This window comes from Elephantulus edwardii, unplaced genomic scaffold, assembly GCF_000299155.1.
Source record: "Elephantulus edwardii isolate Elephantulus edwardi_28Jun2011 unplaced genomic scaffold, EleEdw1.0 scaffold00342, whole genome shotgun sequence".
NCBI lineage: Eukaryota > Metazoa > Chordata > Mammalia > Macroscelidea > Macroscelididae > Elephantulus > Elephantulus edwardii.
Genome location: NW_006400092.1, coordinates 920,134 through 943,575, shown reverse-complemented (window position 1 = coordinate 943,575; position 23,442 = coordinate 920,134). Strand labels below are relative to the sequence as shown.

The 23,442-nt window shown below is 38.6% G+C and overlaps 1 protein-coding gene across 1 annotated transcript in view; it reads right to left on the bottom strand.

The window, feature by feature from the left end:
* Window positions 1-8,723: 8,723 nt before the first annotated feature.
* Window positions 8,724-23,442, bottom strand: part of LOC102854121 (alpha-2-macroglobulin-like) — a 111,576-nt gene continuing 96,857 nt past the window's right edge. The window contains exon 36 of the mRNA XM_006901758.1: window positions 8,724-8,788. Coding sequence (XP_006901820.1) covers window positions 8,724-8,788 — 65 coding nt within the window. The remainder of the gene's footprint in view (window positions 8,789-23,442) is intronic.

The following is a 23,442-nucleotide window of genomic DNA, read 5'->3' as shown; positions in this document are numbered from 1 at the left end:
AAACTTTACTACTATCCAAACAGAAGATAGCTCAAACTCATGCAGAGGACTAAGCTGCTCCCAAAAGGTCAAAACTCTCTGATGTAGTTCTAACCTACACTCGTGTGTAGACATAATTTCTGATTTACTGCATGTAAACTATCTTTTTTTCTCATTATTGCAGAAGCACTATAATACTAAAAGTATAAAATTTCTTTGGTTGAAAGTTTAGCTCTACCACTTGCCATATGAGCTCTTTATGTCTCTTGCTTAAATTTTCTCGTCTGTAAGATGTGGAGTGTTTACCTCTTGGCAAGAGGGAATGAGAATTTGTTTACTTTATTTGTCTTCTACTGTAAAAATGAAGCACTGTACTTTTATAATAGGTATTAGAATTGACTTTTTCCAGACTGAAAAAGATCAATATGATTAGAGTAAGGAAGTGAAACAAGGTGTATTTGAAGAAATAGGAAGGGGCTGCTTCGTGTAATACCATCTGCATCAGAGTAAAGCACATTTTCTATTTAAAGGGTTGTTATGTGCCATCAAATTGCCTGTGACTCATAGCAACCCTATCAAGGTACAACAGCCCTAAACCCTGCTCTATCTCTTGCCAATCTCATTGTCTCCAACACTCTTATACCCATTACCCCAGTGACTGAATGAATCCATCTCATTTAGAGTCTTCCTCTCCTGCGCTGTCCCTCCAATCTTCCAAGCATGACATCCCTCTCCAAGGACTGATCTCACCTTGCAACATGTCCAAAAGCTTCAGAATCCTTGCCTCCAAGAATCATCCTGGTTTCATCCTTTCCAGGAAGCACTTATTTGTTCTCCTAGACATCCATGGTGTATTCAATGCTCCTTCCTAGCACCACGGCTCAAAGACATCAATTCACCTTCTACCATCCTTAGTCACTTTCCAACTCTCTGAAGCATAGCAAGTAATTGCAAAGACCATAGTCTGTATCACACGTAAGCCTTCAGACTGACATCATTGCTCTTCATTACTTTGGAGAGGTCTCTGACTGCAGACTTTCCCAATGCAATCCATCTTTTAATTTCCTGGGTGCTGATAACAATAGTGTTGATATTAGATCCAAGCAAACTGAAGCTATCAACAATCTCAATCTCTTCACTATCTATCATTTTGCTGTCATTCAACCCAGTGGTGAAAATTTTATTTTCTTAACGTTGAGCTTCAATCCATATTGACTTCTGCAGCAAGTGCTTCAGGTCCTCCTCAGTTTCAGCAAGCAGGGATGTGCCATCTGCATAATGCAGATTATTGATGATTGTCTACCTCTAATATTGCTGCCATACTTCTCCTCACAGAGCCCAGCCTCCCAAATAATCTGTTCACCAGATAGATTGAAAAGATATGGAGATAGGACACATCCTTGATGCATATTCTTCCCAATTTTGAACCATGCCATTTCCTTGCTCTGTTCTGATGATTGCTTCCTGGTCCAAGTATAGGATTTACATAAGCACACTCATGTGTCATGATTCCCATTCTTCTCAGAGTCAGCCATAGTTTGTTGTGATCCACAGAGTCAAGAGGCATCAGTAAATGAGAAATTTCACAATATATAACTCTCTCTCCAAAATATATATTTTGGAGAAATGAATTGGAGGTTATAGGAAGTATGAATAAGAAAAAAATAAAAAATAAAATTGGTCTCAGGCCTATATCAAAGCAACTGAGTACTACTGGTACCATCACTTAGTTGTGGATGCCTAGGTGAGATTGTTGGTACTGGGTGACTGCATACATGTTGGTACCATCACTTAGATCTGGGTGACTTTGTGAAGTTAATTGTGTGAACATTGCAAGGGTGTTGGGAATCATGATGGACAGTTTGAAATGTTTCAAAATATCATATTAAAAAGCTTTGTTATTGTTGTACCAGCACTCAGGAAATCAAAAGATAAATTGCATTGGAGAAGTCAGCTGTGAGGGACCACTCCAAAATGCTAAAGAGCAATAATGTCAGTCTAGAGACTAAGCTATGACTGATGCAGTCCAGAATCTTCATAAGTACTTGCTAGGTGTCAAAGAGCTGGACAATGACTAAGGAGAAGAATTGATGACTTTGAGTTGTGGTGCTGGAGAAGAGTATTGAACATACCATGAATCACTAAAAGGACAAATAGGTCTGTATTAGAGAGGGTGAAACCAAGTCTCTCCTTGAAGACTAAGATTTTGAAGCTAGGTCTCACATACTTTGAGGACGTGGCCAGAAGGGACAGGTTCTTAGAGAAGGACAGCATGCTTTGAAGGGTGGAGGGACAGTGCAGGAAAGGAAGACCCAAGATGAGATGATTTGACATGGTAACTGAAGCAGTGAGATTAGATGTGTCAGAGTCAGTGAGACTAGCTCAAGAATCAGATGGCAGGGCTCATGAGTTGTGAATGACTCGATGGCACATAACAACAACAAAAATAACAACAATTACTGTTGTAACAAATTACCTCCAATTTTGTGGCTTGCAAACTATGCACATTTTTCTCTTCTCTTAATAATTAACATTCAAGTAAACTTATCTTAAGAATGCATTTGAAAATATCTTTCTAATATTTCCATGGAAATAAATATGTTCACACTGAAATATTATCGTTCTAATTGTCAAAGAAAATATCTTTTAATAACACATACCAGAACTAACTTAGCAACACACTAAAATAGTCCATGGCTAATAAATATTTTTTTATTAGGATTGATGTAATATGTTGTGTTGCTGGCATTGCCCTGAAAGCAAACTCTAAGGCAAACACTTGCGTGGAGATAATTTGTTTTGGCAATGACACCAAAAGTAGGAGTTGAGTAGGGAGACTGTGACATGGAAGAGAAAATAAATTCAAGGCCTTATTATGGGCTTTGAAACTCCCTCTGTGGGATTTTGATTTCTAGGAGCTTCATGAGGAATATTTAGAATGCCTCCCAAAATTCTCTTTGCAAAGCACAAGGCAGGAACATATATTCCATGGTTCCAGTTTGTTATTGGCTGAAGTTTATGCATTAACCCTATAGTTTCTTGCTGCATTTGCACAGAAGATAAGCTACCTTTCAAGAAGACCTTCAGGGATAGACCCAGTGTAGAAACCCTTGGTGGTTCTCCTGGATAGAGATGTTACCGATTGGGGAATACATTAGAGTATTCATTATATAGGAAGCTTTGGGATACTTTGTTATGCTTGAAACAGTGAGCACACTCACTCAACAGACAGCTCTATTCCAACACGTCTTCTTTCCTATTTTATTTTTGGGTTTGTTTTTTTTTTTAATCTTAGCATTAGGAGCTTTCAGAAGACGTCTAGTCACATGGCGTGGTGTATTCTGAAGGTGCATATTCATCTGAAAGAAAGTAAGTGTTATTTGAAATAATCTCATAATATCAAGAGCAACCAGAAACTAAAACCTCTAAGTCTGTGCTGTTTCACATTTGTTTACTCAACACCTTTCAAACACATTTTATATGACCCTGACTTATAGCACTTTTCATGCACCCACAGATAATTATTCTATGTATTTCAGGTTTGATATTTTGTATATAATGCATATTAAAATTCAGTAGAGGTTAGAATTGTATTATCACAAAAGATTTAAGAATAGTGAAAACTTCACTCATTCAGCAAAGTCTTTAACATAAGGTAAAGATGTACTTGCTAAATACTTAGGTACCCAAAGTTTGTAAACTAGTATTTAGCAGATAAATATCCTTCTGCTTTTTTATGTAGCCTGAATTGACAATTCAGAATTGTTAATCTGCCTTGAAATAGCTAGTTTTCCATTTTTTATATTTTGATAATTTTTAGATCTTTATTTCAAGTTTTTTAACATATATATTACATATATTTAAAACCCCACATTGTCGCAGTTTACACAAGTCTTGATTTCAAGTTAAAACATTCCATTTACAGCCCTGGTTCTCTGAGAACCTGGTTTGAGTTAGCAAACCTTACTTTCCCAATGCGTGGCTAAATCAACAGTAAAAACACTGTAAACATTTAATGAAACTAAAGCAAAAGAGAAATTCCAAATTATGTGACAGAATAGCTTACTTCTTTTTTTTTATTTACAGACTTTGGATTTCCATTCAATCATTGTTACACTTTTCTCCCTGTCCACCCCCTAACCCCCATATATGCTCTTCTTTTTGAAAAGTCAAAGAAAAAAATCTTTCATTGTTTTACAATCCCTCCCCCTAGGTCCACTGCACTATACAGCCTTCACTCTGGACTTCCGTCATGACAAAAATACCTAATCACATATCCGTTTTAAACAGTTTTCTCCCTCTGTTTCAATGCAGTATACATTATTTATTCCATCTTTCTCAGCTCCCCCAACCCCAATATCAGTCCTATTTTAAAACTGTGGCACCATGCACTTCTAAAAAATGTGTTTTATTTTGAGAAGTCACCATACTGAACAATATGTGGATGGATAGATTACGGCTAATTAGGTAAAAAGCTACCTAAAAGAGTTTGTTGAAGGATGGGAGTCAGAAAAAGGTGACTCAGCTAAAAGCTAGCTAATGTCCAGTCAAGTCTGCCATCCAAGAGGCTTTAGAGATCGTAAATTGGATCTTCCAGTCAGCTGATGTATCTACCAGCTGACTACAGAAGCGAAAGCAATATCAACAGAGATCAGCATCTAGTTCTACTCATCCACTGAGTCAGGTGAAATATTAAATGGATGTAGTTTTAAAAATTCCTTCTTAAAATACTTGACTAAGACAATCTTTGAATTTCTGTAAATTCCTTCCTCTATTCAAATGGATATGTAGTTCCTGCACCCTCCACTCCACACCACTGTTAATAATTTTAGTCCTCATGGTATCAGCACAGATTCATGGCATCTTCAGGCACAGTGTGCTTGCATTGTAGTTGGTTCATGGGGTTTACACTGCCTGGTCTTTTGTAAGAAGATTGCCAAGCCCTTCCTTGCGTGTCTCTCTTAGTATGAGAGATTCATGAAATAGGTTCAGCCACATAGCAGCACAGAAACCTCCAATGACAGACAAGTGATGGCAATGAATTGCATTGGTCAGAAATGCAGCCCCCACTTTTGTACTACTCTGTGTCAACATACACATTTGCTGATTTTGTTTTATATGGAGCACTGGTGGCTGAGTGGCAAGAAGCTGAGCTGCAATCCCACAGTTGTGCAGTTTGGGAAAATTCTGGTGGCTTAGGAGGAAGGAATTGCGCTGCCAACACAAAGGTACACAGTTTGAATCCACCAGCTACTCCATAGGAGAAAGATGATCAGTCTCCTGCCTCTAAAAAAGGAGGGTCAGCATGGGTTGGTTCTGACCTGATCATATACGACAACAAAAAACAACTTCTAAGTCTCAAAATGGAAACTTCTCAGGAAGTGCTTCCAAAAGTCATGTAGTTTGAATCTATCAGATGCCACAAGATTCCACGGAAATAAAAAAAAAAAAATAGGATATCTCCTCCACCTCTGAAAACCTGCTATGGGTCACCTGTGAGTCGGTTCTAACCCGATGGTACACAACAACAAACTTTGTTTTACTTGAACCTACAATTACTGTCTTAATTTAAATGAAGATTTTAGTGACAGGACTAGTTATAAGACATCACAGTCATGCTCTTATGAATACACACTCAATATCTGTCACAACTTTGAAAGAATTTGCTTTAGGCATTACTGAAAGCTGTTATATAAGAGAAACAATTATGATTATTTTTTTTTCAATTGGTAGCTGTAACACCAACAGAGAAAAAGAAAAATTTGTTTATGTTAAGTTTAACATGGAAGGTAATCGGATACAAAAAGCTCTGGAAAGAACTCTGGTGGCTTGAGCTGGTAAGGAGTTGCACTGCCAATCCAAAGAAAATGACATGGGCTGCTCGGCCAAAGAATACGGGCAGTCTCCTCCTGCACAATTATTGCCTCTAAAAACTCTGTAGTGTCAGCATTGAGTCACTTATCACTTGGCAGGAAACAATTACAACAATAACAACAACCCTGGTCAATCAGGAGTTGCACTATTAACCCAAATATGTCACCTCCCTAGTGGTTCATCATGGACTCTGTAGGAAAAAGATGGGCTATCTCCTCTCACTCAAATTACAACCTCTAAAAAAACCCTTAGAATGTCAGCTATGGACCTGCAGCCCCAAACTCCTAGCGGCGCCCAAGCCCTGCACCCCTAGCCTTGTGCCCCCATAACCACACCGCCACTTCGACAACAGCACTGTAACCCTGTGCCTAAACCCAGCCACCGTCCCGCACCCCCGTACCCCCCCATACCTTGGTGGAGGCGCCAAGCCCTGCAGCCCTGGTGGCACCCCAGGGCCACTAGACAGTCCTTAATGCCACACAAAGACCAACCAATAGCCGTGGACAGTAGGATTTTGAATCAGAACTTTTGTTGGAGCAGTTCATTACAGAGCTACAGGAACACAAAGCCATGCCGTGGATCCAGCCATTGTCCGAAGCCACCAGACGAGCTGCTGTGGGACTGATCTGGCAGGAGAAAGGCAGTTAAGATCCTGACTGGGACCTACAACCAGGAGAAGATAAGGTAGATGAATGGGATCTTCTAAGACTCAAATCCCTATGCACATCCAAAAACTTCTCCAACAGGGTACAAAGGGAAGCCACAAACTGGGAAAATGTATTTGGTAGTAACATATCAGATAAGGGACTTATATCCAGAATTTATGAAATACTTGAGCACCACAAGAAGATAAGGTAAATAATCCAATAGAAAAATGGGCACAGGATATGAACAGGCACTTAATTCACTGAAGATGACATTCAGATGGCTAACAAGCACATGAAGAAATGTTCAAAATCCCTGGTTCTAAGAGAGACTCAAATTAAAACAACTATGAGACATCATCTCACCCCAGTCAAAATAGCAAAATTTAACAGAACAGCAAGCAATAAATGCTGGTGAGGTTGTGGAGAAACTGGAACCCTGATTCACTGTTGGTGGGAGTGTAAAATGGTGCAACCCCTTTGAAAAGTGGTATGGTGCTTTCTCAAAAAGTTGCAAATAGAGATACCATTTGACCTAGCAATTCCACTACTGGGAATATACCCCGAAGAGACCATAACTGACATCCAAGCAGATATATGCACATCCATGTTTATTGCAGCTTTGTTCACAATAGCAAGGAGTTGGAAACAACCTAAATGCCCATCAACAAATGAATGGATAGAGAAGCTGTGGTATATTCGCACAATGGAATACTATGCTGCATTAAAAAACAAGGAACTCATGCAATATTATTCAACATGGTTGACTTGAGAACATTATGCTGAGTGAAATATCCCACTCACAAAAGGACAAATATCGCATGGTGCCACTGTTGTAAAAGAGGACTGACCTTGGGGTTGGGGAGAGACTGAGTAAGATGGGTTCAATAATGTATACTGCATTGAAACAGAGGAGGGAGAAAACTGTTTAAAAGAGATGTGTGATTAGGTATTTTTGTCATGACAGGAGTCTAGAGCGATGGCTACATGGTGGAGTGGACTTGGGGGAGGGTTTGTAAAACAATGAAAGAATTTTACTTTTCCAAGAGGCTAGTGTTCAGCGGGGAAGGGTTGGAGGGGAGAAATGTGCAACAATGAATGAATGGAAATCCAAAGCTTCTGTAAATTTTTACTGAAATTAATAATAAATTTAAATTTAAAAAAAAAAAGATCCTGACTGCGATTTTTTTGGCACTCCCCATCCCCTAGGATAGCACCCAAGTGAGCTCACTGGTGGGAATTTGACTGAACTCTCTTGGGCCACACTGACTGCCCAAAAAACAAGCAGGCCAATGGTAATTTGTCTGAAGCTGTGGTATATTCATACAATGGAATACTACACTGCATTGAAAAACAAGGAACTCATGCAATATTATTCAAAAAGGGTGACACTGGAGGACCTTACGCTGAGTGAAATATCTCAGTCACAAAAGGACAAATATTACATAGTGTAAATGGAAAATAGGACTGACATCGGGGTTAGGGGGAGACTGAGAAAGATGGAATAAATGATGTATACTGCATTGAAACCGATGAGGGACAGAACTGTATAAAGGGAATATGTGATTGGGTATTATTGTCATGACAGGAGCCCAGAGCCAAGGCTGCATAGTTTGGAGTGGAACTGCCAGGACAGATTGTAAAACAATCTACAAATTTTTCTTTTACTTTTCAAAGAGAAGAATGTACTGGGGGAGGGGGGATGGGCAGGGAGAAAAGTGCAATAAAGAATGAGTAGAAATCTAAAGTCTCTGTAAATTTTTATAAAAATTAATAAAAATATGGTAATGAAGAAAGAAGGTTAGCTATAAATCAATTCAGTCTTTGTGGCAATAAGAGAGTAAGAGAAAAATTAATTCAAATACTTAACAATTTCATAGTAATCATAGAGCTGAATGGATGCTGGCTTGATGTTTGATACATCTCCTTCAATGGAGAATGAGAACGGAATATCCTTTTGTAAAACCTAAGGAGTAGGAATGGAGGAGTTGGGGGGATGGGGTGAGAAAGGAACTAGTTAGAATTTGTTTGTTTAATTTGTCTTGATTTCAGATATTCAGAATTATTTTAACCATGTGTATTTCTGTACTTGGGTCCTTAAAAAGAAATTAAAAAAATTAAAAGAACACAACACTGATTTTAAGTCTTAGAGGAAATATACTGCTCAATTGGCTATTGTAGAAGCTCTCACACACATATGTTGAATAGCAGCAGTAAATTTATGTTTTACAGGTAGAAAATGACATGGGAGGCTTTGGTGTCTACTCTTGTACTTTCCCCTCTATCTAAAACTAAAAGGAAGGGGGAGAAATTAGCTGTAAATTCAAAGAATATGAACACAAATACCCGATTATTCAGAAAGATAAAAAATATTTGCTTTCAATTTGATGGTTCCCTTCCATCTTTACAAATTCCTATAGAATCTCATCAATAAGTATTAATTTTTGAGATTAATTTATCAACATTTCTTTTGAGAAATCTGTCTATGCAGTACTCATTTGTAAACTCTCTATACATAAAGCACAAAATGTTGTTGTTGTAATGTGCCATTAAGTTGCTTGAGACTCATAGAGACCCTATGTACAAGAGCTCTAAATGCCATTCTATTCTGTGCCAACCTAGCCATTTCAAAAGCACTCATTCCTACCACTCCAGTCACAGAATCGATCCATCTCATCGAAGGTCTTCCTCTCCTGCACTGCCCCTCCACTCTGCCAAACATGATGTCACTCTCCGAGGACCAGTCCCTCCTTTCTACATGCCCAAAATATGTCAGACGAAGCTTCAGAATTCTTATCTCCAAGGAGCATTCCAGCTTCACCTTCTCCAGGACAAACCTGTTTCTTCTCCTAGCAGTCCATGGTATAGTCAACACTTTTTTCCAGCACCACAGTGCAAAGGAATCAATTCTCTTTCTATCATCCCTATTCACTGTCCAACTCTATATCCAAGACTATAGCCCGGATTAGGTACACCTTAGTCTCTAACCTGAAGTCATTGCTCTTCAGTACTCTTGAGAGGTCCCTCACAGCTGACTTTCCCAATGCAATTCATCTCTTGATTTCTTGGCTGCTGTTACCAAGAGCATTGACTGTGGAGCCAAGTAAACTAAAATTGTTAACTCTCTCAATCTCTTCACCATCCATACTGATGCTGCCAATTGGCCCAATGGTGAGAATCTTTGTTTTCTTGTTGGTGAGCTTCAATCCATAGAGGAGTCTGTAATTCTTGACCTTCTGCAGCAAGCGCTTCAGGTCCTACTCAGTTTCAGCAAGCAGGGTTGTGTCATCTGCATAGCACAGGTTGTTGATGATTCTTCCACCAATCCTGATGCCAAGTTCCTCTTCGTACAGCCCAGCATCTCAGATGATCTGTTCTGCATTCAGATTGAAAAGGTATGGAGACAGAATACATCCCTGATGGACCCCCTTCTTGATTTTGACATATACTGTCTCCTTGCTCTGTTCTGACGACTGCCGCTTGGTCCAAGTATAGGTTTCACATTAGCACAATCAAATGTTCTGGGATTCCCATTCTTCTCAGAGTCAGACATAGCTTGTTGTGATCCACACAGTCAAAAGCTTTTGCATAGTCAATAAAGCACAGATAGACATTCTTCTGGTGTTTGCTTTTTGCCAAGATCCATCTTACATTAGCTATAATATCCCTAGTACCACAACCTCTTCTAAATCCAGCCTTCACATCTGGCAGTTCTCTGTTGACATATTTGCTCCATATTGGATAATTTTCAGCAGAACCTTGCTTGCATGTGATATTAATGATATTGTTCAATAATTTCCACACTATCTTGGGTCACCTTTCTTTGGAATGGGAACAAATATCAGTCTTTTCCAGTCAGTGGGCCAGCTGGCTATCCTCCAGATTTCTTGGCACAACTTAGTGAGTACATATAGGGCAGCATCTGCTGAAATATGTCAACTGGTATGCCATCAACTCCTGGAACCTTGTTTTTTGACAATTCTTTCAGAGCAACTTGAACTTCCTTCTTCATCACCATAGGCTCGTACCCATAAGTTATTTCATGGAATTCTCCTGTGTCAGCCAATTCCTTCTGATACAGTGACTCTGTGTATTCCTTCCATCTTCTCTTAATACTTCCTGGATTGTTTAACATTCTACCCAAAGTGTCCTTAATTATTGCCACCTGTGGCTAGAATTCGTTTTTTCAGCTTCTCCAGCTTAAGAAATGCTGACTTCTCCTAGTAACATTGTATATGTTAAAAAGAGAAAAAAAAAGTCTTCTCTGTACAAAAGGTTGTAATGCTTCCTGATGGTTATAATTTCATGATTGTATTTAAGATAAAAAGTTGAATAAATCACTCACACCAGCAAAAAAAAAAAAAAAAAGAAATTCTGAGCGAGTTCGGCCCTTTTGATTTTCTGACTCCAGCTCTCTACATTTTTCATTATAGTATCTTGATTTATTGTCCTGAGCTTCCTTTTGAAATTTTCTGTTCAGCTCTTTGATTTATTGGTTTCTCCCTTTAGTTTTGGCTTCTCCGCACTCTAATGCAACAGTCAGAGTCTCATCTGACATCTTTCTTGGTCTTTTCTTCTTTTTCATCCTTTGTAATGATCTTTTTGCATTCTTCATGGACAATTTTCTTGATATCCTCAAAGCACAAAATAGAATAAGTAAATATTAACTCATCCACCTTCTTTATTTTTTTGTGATTTTTTTCTTGACAATGTGAGAATATAAAGAAATCTGAGAATCTCAAAGAGTGTTGTACTACTGTTGTTGTGAAGTGCTGTCGGTTCACAGACAACTCATAGCAACCCTATGAATGAAACTCCTTTACCCCTCTTGTATAACTTTCGTACTTTCTCCAGGTTCATAGGGTATCCAGAGGCAAGCTATTGTGGACGTTGATGCACTCCTGTTTCAAAGCTTGTTTTAATTAGGGAGCTTCACCAAATACTGTCCACTATGGGTAACTATTCTTAAATTTGACTCATCAGTGTCACAGTGTTCAGCTTCACCACAGCCATGAGTTACCTCTGTACAGGAAGTGGACATACCAGGGTTACACAACATAGAAGAATGTTTCACCAAAAACAAAGGCAGGCCTGAGGGTCATGGAGTATAGTCACTGACCTTTGGCTTGGGAGCATGGCTTTCTGTCTGCTAGGCCAACTGCTCTGTTATTCTCTATCTGTGCTGTTGGTGGTGGTGGTTGTGTTCAGTGCTGTTGAGTCTCAGATGACTCATAGTGACCCTATGAATGAAAGTCCTGGACACCTCCTGTACAACTTTCATCCTTTCTCCAGGTTCATAGAGTTTCCAGAGGTAGCTATTGTGGAAGTTGATGCCCTCCTACTTTCAAGCTTGTTTTAATCAGGGAGTTTCACCAAACACTGTCCACCATGGGTAACCATTCTTGCATTTGACTGATCAGGTACTTATCAAATAAAAACCCTGAAAGCATCTTCACATCAATGATGACTATACTGGAAAAGTCTTGTCTTCCATAATAAATATAAATAAAAACATAAAATGTAAACTTTAGATAACTTTTGGTCATTATTTAAGAAAAATACTAGTATAAATATCTTCACAGAAAAAGCTAGAATACAAATTTGAACAGGATTTGGCATTTTGCCATATTTCAAAGGTTTAAGATTAAACAAATGGAGTCATTGTAGTTTAAAATTGCATGAGAAAATATAATACATGCTCTCCCTTTTACTCTCCTCCATATTTTTACAATACCTCAAAGTCTCAGATTTCTATGTAGAAAGTAAACCCTCACTCAGTAATTTTATTAGTAGGATTTTTCTTAAACAATGCGGAGCCAGCTCCAGGCCCTAGCTTCAAACCCCTCATGAGGCTTGGGAACAAACAGAGTCTCCCTCCACTCTGGAAGCCAGCTGGCTAAGCAAGCAGAAGGGATGGCTGGTGTCTCCACAGAGGCTCCTATTGGGGTCAGTCAGGCAAGGGAAGTCTCTGGGGTCTTTTGCTTTGTGTTACTGTGCTTTTTGGCCTTCAAAGGCAGGTGGGTGGCCCTGACCCCTAGAGTAAGGGTAATTAAGGGTGGGGTGGAGCCTGTGGAGCCTGCTCCAGGCCCTAGCTTCGAATCCCATCAGGCCCTTGGCCTGTGGCCCTCAGGCCTGCCTTTAATTGTTGTTGGTGAAACATTCTTCTAGGTCCTCTAACCCTGGTATGTCCACTTGCTATACAGAGGTAACTTGTTGTTGCTGTGAAACCAAATACTGTTAGCTGTGGAGGACAGTGTTTGGTGAAGCTCCCTGATTAAAACAAGCTTGGAAACAGGAGTACATCTACGTCCACAATAGCTTGCCTCTGGAAACCCTATGAACTTGTAGAAAGAAAAAAAGTTATACAGGAAGTGACCAGGACTTCGTTCATATGGTTGCTAGAGTCGCCTGTTACTTGACAGCACTTAACAACAACAACAATTAATATTATTAATTGGACAGTTTAGTGATATGTTGGCATGGTTAAATGTGGGTAAACCACACTTTTTCTGGCCTCAACGATAAAATTCAGTATGTCAGTTATTAATTCATGTCTATTTCCCCATAACTTTTGTATTGTTTATTGTTCTAAGACTAGAATAGTTTTGTAATAAACTGAATAAATGATCTTTCACTGTGAAGCAACATAAATTTTAATCTACTCTTAAGGAGACCCAGAAAATTGACCCTGGCTGATATTCTTGCTTTGGAACTTTGGATTGCAGAATGAAGGAACTACTCTACACATTCTCTACCACTCCACCCAACTTACACGACAAAGTTCAGATCTGTTGTTCATATGGCTGCTATGAGTGTTTCTGGACCTGATGACACCTACCAATAACAACAACATGGCAACAAAGTCTCTAGATATCACTGAAATTAAAAATAGTATAGAAAAACAGCTATCATAATTATATAACAATTATAATTTCTTCTAATTTTTTCTTTATTATGTCTTTAAACTTTTTAAGACATATTTTAAAAATGTCTTCAAAAAGCCCAGAGATTCAGGATGAACAAATAAAAAAACTGTTTTAATTCTACATAGAATAGGAAACATGATCAACTCCTTATAAACTTTCCTATGGCTGACATGCTTAGTGTGAAATGCTCATATAGCAAACTGTTAATTTTCTGCCCATGGGAAGGATCACATTTTAGCTAAGACTTGTAAAAGAACACGAGTTCCACTCTAAACAGAGGGAAGATGAATCCTTTCTATCATGACATTTTGACAGAAAGATGATTAAGCAGCTTAATATAATCATAAAGACAGAAAAGTTGTGGAAGGATTTTTGTTTAAGAATATTGAAAAAAAATTAAGCCTTATATATTTAGATTTGTGAGGCTTTGTTGTTTAAAATTATAATTCTGAATTTCAAACAGATTTTGAAGTTTTTAAATTAGTAAGTTGGGTTTTATTGCAAAACTTTGTGTAGAATTATTTAAGAAAAAATAATTCAAGCAAACTAAATTTGAGAAATTGAAAATTTAAGACACATTATGAACAAATTTACTCCTATTATTTCTTGCTAATGATTATGAGTAATTTTTTTTCAATTTTTATTTTATATTGATTAGTTTACAAAGTTCATATACATTGTGTTTCATGCTATCCTTCATTCACAATATGTTTCATACAGTCGTTCTCAGGAATTATGTTTTACAAAATTAATCACCATTGGACTATGTCCATTTTCAGGTCCCTGTGGGATCTTTCCTAAACCCATCAAATTGTGCTACCCTGTGGTTTCTTCCCCATCTATCCTCCTTCCACTCCTTACCTCTTGGTCCCCATACATGGTTTACTACTGATAATTCTATTTTTATAATAATTGTCTTATACAGTATTTGTTCTTAAGAGATTGAGTTCACTCAGCATAATGGTTTCCAGTCCCTCCCAAGTTACATAGTTTATTTTCTTTTTAATTCTTTCAACAGAATGTCACGTAGTATTCTATTGTCTGAATGTACCACAATTCCTCAATCCATTCAGTTGTAATTGACATTTGGGCTGCTTCCATGTTCTTGCAATGGTGAACATTGTTCACCAATGCTCTATGAACACTGGCATACAAAACTCCATTTGTTTCTCAGTTCTAATTTCCTTGGGGTCTAGGTAGGTTATTTGGAGTTTCTGTGTTTAGCTTTTTGAGGAAACGCCAAATTGCCTTCCAGAAGAATGGTACAGTATATGAGAATTCCAACCTATCCTCATCCTCTCCAACATTTATTGCTTGCTGCCCTGCTAAAATTCACCATTGCTACTGGGGTGAGATCGTATTTCATTGTTGTTTTGATTTGCATCTGTCATCTTGCTAGTGATTTTGAGCATTTCTTCATGTGTCTGTTGGCCATTGAAATGTCTTCGTCTGTGTAAAGTCTCTCCATGTCTTATGTCTATTTTGTTATAGGGTCATCAGGTTTTATTTCCTTCAGGAGACTGAGTAGTATTTTATAACCTTTAATTATGAGACCCGTGTCTGAGAAGACTTTGCTAAATGTTTCTTTTTTCATTTTTCCTCAATTGGTAGGTTTTCTTTTTACTATGTTGGAAAAATTTTTGATGAGCACAGAGATTTAGTCTTTAGACAGTTTGATACATTAATTTTATCCTCTCCAGATTGTACATTTCTGGCTGTATTTGCTAGTCTCTTTATACCATAAGGGTGACCCTTATAAGCTTGTTCCTATTTGTCTCTTATGAACTTTATGGTTTTGGGATTTATTCCCAGGTCTCTGATCCTCTGAGTTGATATTTGTGTATGGTGTGAGATGTGGATCCTGTTTCAGCAATCTGTAGGTAGTGTTTTGCCCACGAAATGCCCCTCAAAGGAAATTCAATCACACGTCTGAAAATTTCAAGAGTGTTTATTAACTCCACGTGTGGAGACTTTCTCCCTGCTCAGGAAGGTGGTGAGGGAAAAAGCCCTGAGTACCCCCTCCTACTTGCTTTTATAGCTTTTTTGAGTGCCCCTGTTGCGGTAGGGCGACCGAGATCATGGTTGGTGGGTTGGGGGATCAGTCATTTTGATGGGCTGGCTACTTTGCCAGTCTTTACCCCTTTTGTGTCGCGGAGACACTAGTTAATTCCTTACTTTACAAGGACAGACAAGACTTTACCTGGGGCATTTGTGTTTGCCTTAAGCTGAGAATTTTTATGGCCCACTTCTGCCTCTAGCATTAGTGGGGGTTTATAATGAGGTTTTTGCTGTCCCTTCAGGTAGCAGTTCAGTTTTTTCAGTACCGTCTGTTCAAGTGGTTGTCATTTCCCTATTTTGATGGATTTTATTTCCTTGTTATATATTATAGATAGATAGGTTCATTCCTGGGTTTTCAATTCTGTTCCACTGGTCTAAGTGCCTGTTATTAGTAACAAGCTGTTTTTGTTACTACCACTATGTGGCAGATTTTGAGGTCAGGGAGTGCTATGCTTCCGGTTTCATTTTTGTTCTTTCAGAAGTGCTTTATTTTTTATAGGGTCTCTCTCTTCTTCAGATAAACTTGACAATTTCTCTTTTGATCTTCTTAAAAAAAGAATATAATATCTGCTTTGGGATTATATTGAATATGTAGATTGCTTCTGATAGGTTTGTCATTTTCACAATCTTGAGTCTTTCTATCCATGAAAGGGAACATTTTCCCATTTATTTAGATCTTCTATTGCTGCTCTCAAAAGTGTTTTATAGTTTTTGGGGGACAAGTCTTTTCTGTCTCTAGTTAGATTTATTCCCTTCCCAAGTATCTCAAACAGGTATTTGGTCAGCAATATAGGGCTGGAATCCATTCTGGAAGTTGTTTGCAGCAGCTGGATTCTACAGAGACTTGTTTGCTGGTTCCGGTGAGGATTAGAGTGGAATGCTGACTCACTAATGTATATGACATGATGTGATTCGGCTTCTTAATTAAAAACACATTTGGCCCTCCAGCCTGCCGCCCTCAGGCCTGGTTTTAATTGTTTTTCGTCAAGCATTCTTCTAATTGGTATAGCTCTGGTCTGTCCACTTGCTGTACAGAAGTAACTTGTGGTTGTTGTGATGCTGAACACTGACGTGTCAAATCCAATAATAGTTAGCCATGTTGGACAGTGTTTGGTGGAGCTCCCCCATTAAAACAAGCTTGCAAGCAGGAATGGCCTCCACTTCCTAAATAGCTTGCCTCTGAGAAACTCTATGAACTTGGAGAAATGATAAAAGTTACACAAGTGTTCAGGTCTTTCTTTCATAGGGTCGCCTCTATGAGTCATCTATGACTCAGTGACACTTAACATCAACAACAACAATATTGTAAATTGCATTGCTTTCTTGGTTTCCTTCTCTGTGTTCTCTTTGTTACTGTAGGTGAATCACAGGCTTGTGTATATTATCTTGTAGCCTGCCAACCTACTAAATTGGTTCACTAGCTGTAACAGTTTTTGTTTTGTTCTTGTTGAGTCCTTGGGGTTTTCTGTGTACACTATCGTGTCATCCTCATATAGGAACAATTTAACCATCTCTTTTTGACAATCTGGATGCCTTTTATTTCCTTCTCTAGTTGTATTGTCCTGGCAAGTACTTCCAATGGAATATTTAACAGAAGTGGTAAAGTGGATTTCCTTTTCTGGTCCTTATTCACAAGAAAAATGCTTTTAGTCTATTGAGAATGATATTGGCTATTGGTTTTGCATATATACTTTTCACTGTGTTAAAGTATTATCCACGAAGAATGCAAAAGATCATTACTCAGTCCGTTTTCTTTAATCTAGCTTTCCTACCCCTCCTGCGATCTCATTTTTACTATTGGGAAAATGTTAATCATTTAATATAATACTCATGAATGATAATTTTATTTTATAAACCAAACTATTATTTAGCCAAAATATTACTTTTGGGTTGAAAATCCTGTCTCCATACCTTTTCAAACTGTATGCAGAACAGATTATCCCAGAGACTGGGCTCTATGAGGAGAAGTGTGGTGTCAGGATTGGTGGAAAATTCATTAACAATCTGCGCTATGCAGATGATACAACCCTGATTGCTGAAACTGAGGAGGACCTGAAGCGCTTGCTGCTGAGGGTCAAGGACTGCAGCCTCCAATATGGATTGGGGCTCAATGTCAAGAATACAGGTATTCTCACCACTGGACCAATTGGCAGCATCAGGAGGGATGGTGAAGAGATTGAGATTGTTCACAGCTTTAGTTTGCTTGGCTCTACAGTCAACACTCTCACCACCAGTAGCCAGGAAATTAAAAGATGTTTCACGATGGGAAAGTAGGCTGTTTGGGACCTCTCCAAAGTACATAAGAGTAATGGTGTCTCTCTGGAGACTAAGGTGCGTCTGATACAGGCAAGTCTTTGCATCACTTGTTATGCAATAAAGAGTTAGACAGTGACTAAGGAGGATAGAAGGAGAATTGATGCCTTTGAGCTGTGGTGCTGGAGAAGAGTATTGTGGGTACTGTGGACTACTAGGAAAACAAACAGATTCATCCTGGAAAGGGTTAAACCGGGTGGCTCCTTCGAGGCAAGGATTCTGAGGCTCCATCTAACATACATTGGACATGTTGTAAGGAGGGACCGGTCCTTGGAGAGAGACATTATGCATGGTAGGGTGGAGGGACAGCACAGGAGGGGAAGGCCCTCTATGAGGAGGATTGATTCAGTGACTGGGGTAATCGGGATGGGCATGTAGGAGACAGTACGATTGGCACAGGAGAGTGCAAAGTTTAAGACTCTTGTACATAGGGTCGCTATGAGTCGCAAGCGACTCGACGGCACATAACAACAACAACAACATTACTTTTGGGTGTTGATTTAATTCCAAATTCAAAGACTGTATTAGGGAAATGTTGAGCCCTAAACACCATTCTATCCTGTGCCAACCTCGCTTTCTCAAACACATTCATTCCCACCATTCCACTCACAGAATCAATCCATTTCATAGAGTCTTCCTCTTCTGTGCCATCCCTCCACTCTCCCAAACATGATGTACCTCTCCAAGGACCAGTCCCTCCTTGCAACATGCCCAAAGTATGTCAGGTGAAGCTTCAGAATCCTTGACTCCAAGGAGCATTCTGGCTTCACCCTCTTCAGGACAAACTTGTTTGTTCTCCTAGCAGTCCATGGTATATTCCACACTCTTCTCCAGCACCAGAGCTCAAAGGCATCAATTCTCTTTTTATCATCCCTATTCACTGTCCAACTCTCTGATGCATAGCCTGGATCAGGTGTACCTTAGTCTCCAGCCTGATGTTGTTGCTCTTCGGTACTCTTGAGAGGTCCCTCACAGCTGACTTTCCCAATGCAATTCATCTCCTGATTTCCTGGCTGCTGTTACCAAGAGTGCTGGCTGATGCTGCCAATTGGCCCAGTGGTGAGAATCTTTGCTTACTTGATGTTGAGCTTCAATCCATATTGAAGACTGCAGTCCTTGACCTTCTGCAGCAAGTGCTTCAGGTCCTCCTCAGTTTCAGCGAGCATGGTTGTATCATCTGCATAACTCAGGTTGTTGACGATTCTTCCACCAATCCCGATCCCACATTCTTCCTCTTACAGCCCAGAGTCCCAGATGATATGTTCTGCATACAGATTGAAAACATACGGAGACAAAATACATAAATGATGGACCCATTCTTGATTTTAAACCATCCAGTGTCTCCCTGCTCTGTTCTGACGACTGCCTCTTGGTCCAAGTATAGGTTTTGCATTAGCACAATCAAATGTTCTGTGATTCCCATTCTTCTCAGAGTCAGCCAAAGCTTGTTGTGACCCACACAGTCAATGAATAGTCAATTGCATAGTCAATGAATAACTTATAGACATTCTTTCTGCCAAGATTCATCTTACATTAGCTATAATATCCCTAGTACCACGACCTCTTCTAAATCCAGCCTGCACATCTGGCAGTTCTCTGTTGACATATTGCTCCAAACTTTTTTGGATAATTTTCAGCAGAATCTTGCTTGGATGTGATATCAATGATGTTGTTTGATAGTTTCCACATTTTTTGGAATGGGAACAAATATCGATCTCTTCCAGTTAGTTGGCCAGCTGCCTGTCCTCCAGATTTCCTGGCACAACTTAGTGAGCACATCCAGGAAGTATCTGTTTGTTTAAATAAATCAATTGCTATGGCATCAACTCCTGGAGCCTTGTTTTTTGCCAGTTCCTTCATAGCAACTTGAACTTTCTCCTTCATCACTATAGGTTCTTGCTCATAAGTTATTTCATGAAATTCTCCTGTGTCAGTCAATTCCTTCTGATACAGTGACTCTGTGTACTCCTTCCATCTTCTCTTAATACTTCCTGGATCATCTAACATTCTACCCAAAGTGTCCGTATGTATTGCCACCCGGGGCTAGAATTTGTTTTTCAATTCCTTCAGCTTAAGAAACACTGAGCGAGTTCGGCCCTTTTGATTTTTCTGACTCCAGCTCTCTGCACATTTTATTATAGTATCTTGCTTTGTCCTCTCAAGCTGCCTTTTGAAATTTTCTATTCAGCTCTTTGATTTCTTGATTTCTTCCTTTAGCTTTGGTTTCTCGACACTCTAATGCAATACTCAGAGTCTCATCTGACATTCATCTTGTTCTATTCTTCTTTAGCTTTTGTAATGATCTTTTGCATTCTTCATGAACAATTTTCTTGATATTCTCCCAGAGCTCATTTGATCTATGTTCATTGATGCTCAAGGGCTCAAACCTGTTCTTGAGATGGTTTTGACATTCCAGTGGTACAGACTTAAGGTCAAATCTTGGTTCCCATGGACTTGACTTAATTTTCCTCAACTTTAGCTTCAATTTGCATATGAGTAGTTGGTGGTCTGTCCCACAATCTGCACCCACTTGGTTTTCACTGCTGATATTGAGCTTCTCCAGCGAATCTTTCCACAAATGTAATTGATTTGATTCCTATGAATACCATCAGGTGAAATCCATGTGTATAGCCTGCGTTTATGTTTCTTATGAAAGGTATTTGCAATGAATAAATCATTGAGTGTGCAGAACTCTATCATTCTCTCTCCAGCCTCATTTCTCTCACTGAGCTCATGTTTTCCAGCTACTGATCCTTCTTCCCTGTTTCCAACTTTTGCATTCCAGTCACCCGTTATTATTAATGCATCTTGATTGCATGTTTGATCAATTTCTGACTGCAAAAGTTGGTAAAAGTCTTCTATTTCCTCTTCTTTGGCTCTAATTTTTCGTGTGTATATTTGAATGATAGTGGTATTCACTGGACTTCTTTGTATGTGTATGGATATTAACCTGTCGCTCACCACATTGTACTTCAGGATAGATCTAGAAATGATTTTTTTAATTATGAAAGCAACCCCATTTTTTCTCGCCTTTTCATCCCCAGCATAGTAAATCATATAATCATCTGATTCAAAATGTCCCATGCCAAGCCATCTCATTTCGCCGATACCTAGTATGTCAATATTTATGCGTTCCATTTCTTTCTTAACAATGTCCAATTTTCCTACATTCATGCTTCTCACATTCCACGTTGCAATCACTTGTGTCTCCTTACAGCTGTTTCTCTTTCTCCATGTTTCCATTTCTAAGATCTCCCTTTTAATTGCCATGTCTGTTACTTTAAAAAAAAAATTCTGATAGGATATTTTGGAATAAATGTGATTTGAGGACAACCACTTGGTCAACTGACTAGAAGTCAGTTCCATTCCAATAAAATGTGACTGAACAGGGTGGAAATTATCAGACAGTATCACTAATGTCACACACAAGCAAAATCCTATTTGAAGTTATCAAAAAATGACTGAAATAGTAAGTACATTGACAAAATCTATCAGGAACACAATCTGGTTTTAGAAGAGGCTGTGGCACTGGAGACCAGGTTACTTCTTGGAGGCAAGGATTGCATTATTTTAGTTGCTTTTAAATCCTATTCTAAGTGTTATTTTGGGTGACTAGGTGTTCTTTCTTCTCATTAATGGATGTGGTGAGTCACAATAACATTTAAGTCCTCTTTGATTAGGGTTTTATGTCTTTGCTTACACATTTTGTTGTTTTGTTGTGTGATCTATGCATATTTAGGATTGCTATGTTTTCTTGTTAGATTTACCCTTTTAAAATCATGGAATGTCACTGTTAGGGATCTGTTGTGGCCTAATGAGAGTAAGTAGTTGTGTTCCCAACACAAAGGCATGCCATGTGTTTCCCAGCTTTCTGTGAGATAAAGAAGTGCCATCTTCTTTTCAATGTATTGCCTCTAAAAACCTGTTAGAAGGTCAACTATCAGTCACTTCTGACACAATGGTACATAAGAACAACAACAATGTCACCTTCACTATCACTGAGAACTTTTTCTTTCAGTTTCAAAGTTAATTTCATCTGATATTAACATAGTTACCCATCTTTTATTTGGATCAATGTTTCCATGACATTTTTTTTATCATTTTACATTCAATCTACCTATATTAATATTTTAGAGGTGAATTTCTCTTAGAAAGAACATAGAGTTGATAATTTCTCTTAAAAAACTCTTCTCTGCCCATCAATGCCTTTTTCTTTTAATTGTATATTTAGACAACTTGTACTTAATATGATTATGAAAAGTCTGCTCTTATATATTTTTCTCCTAGGTAAATATATTTATATATTCTTACATATAAAATATTAGATATTTGTCCTTTCTTTCTCTCTCTCTCTCTCTATTTCTGTTTCTTTTTCTCTGTTTTGTTGTGTGAATTTCTGTGGACTACATAAACTTTTTTATAATTCTATTTTATTTTTCCTGTGGTATTTTGTGTTTTTATTTTGCGTCTGATACAGGCCATGGTCTTCGCAATCACTTGTTATGAATCAGAAAGTTGGACAATGACCAAGGAGGACAGAAGGAGAATTGATACCTTTGAGCTGTGGTGCTGGAGAAGAGTATTGAGAGTACCAGGGGCTGCTAGGAAAACAAACAGATTCATCCTGGAAAGGGTTAAACCGGGTGGCTCTATGGAGGCAAGGATTCTGAGGCTCTGTCTAACATACTTTGGACATGTAAGAAGAGACCTGTCCTTGGAGAAGGACATCATGCTTGGGAGAGTGGAGGGACAGCACAGGAGGGGAAGCACAGGAGGGAAAAGCCCTCTATGAGGTGGATTGATTCAGTGACTGGGATAATCGGGATGGGAGTGTCAGAGACAGTGCCATTGGCACAAGACAGAGCAGAGTTTAGGGCTGATGTGCATAGGGTCTCTATGAGTCGCAAGTGACTCGATGGCACATACCAACAACAACAACATGTTTTTCTTTGTGGGCATCTATGAAAGCAGTTCCACCACAGTCAGGTTCAATTAGGAGCCTGGGTCTGCAATGCGTCCAGAATCTATTTCTTTGTTTGACTATTTTACTATCTTTCAAATTGCTATCATGAGCGGAGGAATATTTATTTCAGAGAAAAGACAACACTGATAATGAACAAAAGAAAGAATTTTAAATATCATAAATTTATTTAACAAACAAATGTTATATATTTTTAATTTTTTTCCCCTTCTTCTTCTTCATTGTTTTCTTCTCCTGATAAGCCTTTATTTCAGGAGAGGCCCAGCTGATGAGATACATAGTTCTCTATTTTTCAAGCATTTCCATGTTTAGATTCTAAACAATATAAAGAGAGGTAGAAACAATAGAGAGATTCTTTGGTATACCAAAAATTATTTTAGTTTGTTTTTCAGCTATAAATATTTTCACTTAATAAAATTTTATTTATTTAATGTACTAGAGATACCTTGTAATTTTATTCACTTGTAAGTGCAGAGTCATAGTTCTCACAATAAATACTATTTTGTCAAAAATAAACTATGTCAAGCAGCAAATGCTGGCGAGGTTGTGGAGAAACTGGAACCCTGACTCACTGTTGGTGGGAGTGTAAAATGGTGCAACCCCTGTGGAAAGCAGTATGGCGCTTTCTCAAAAAGTTGCAAATAGAGATACCATTTGACCCAGCAAT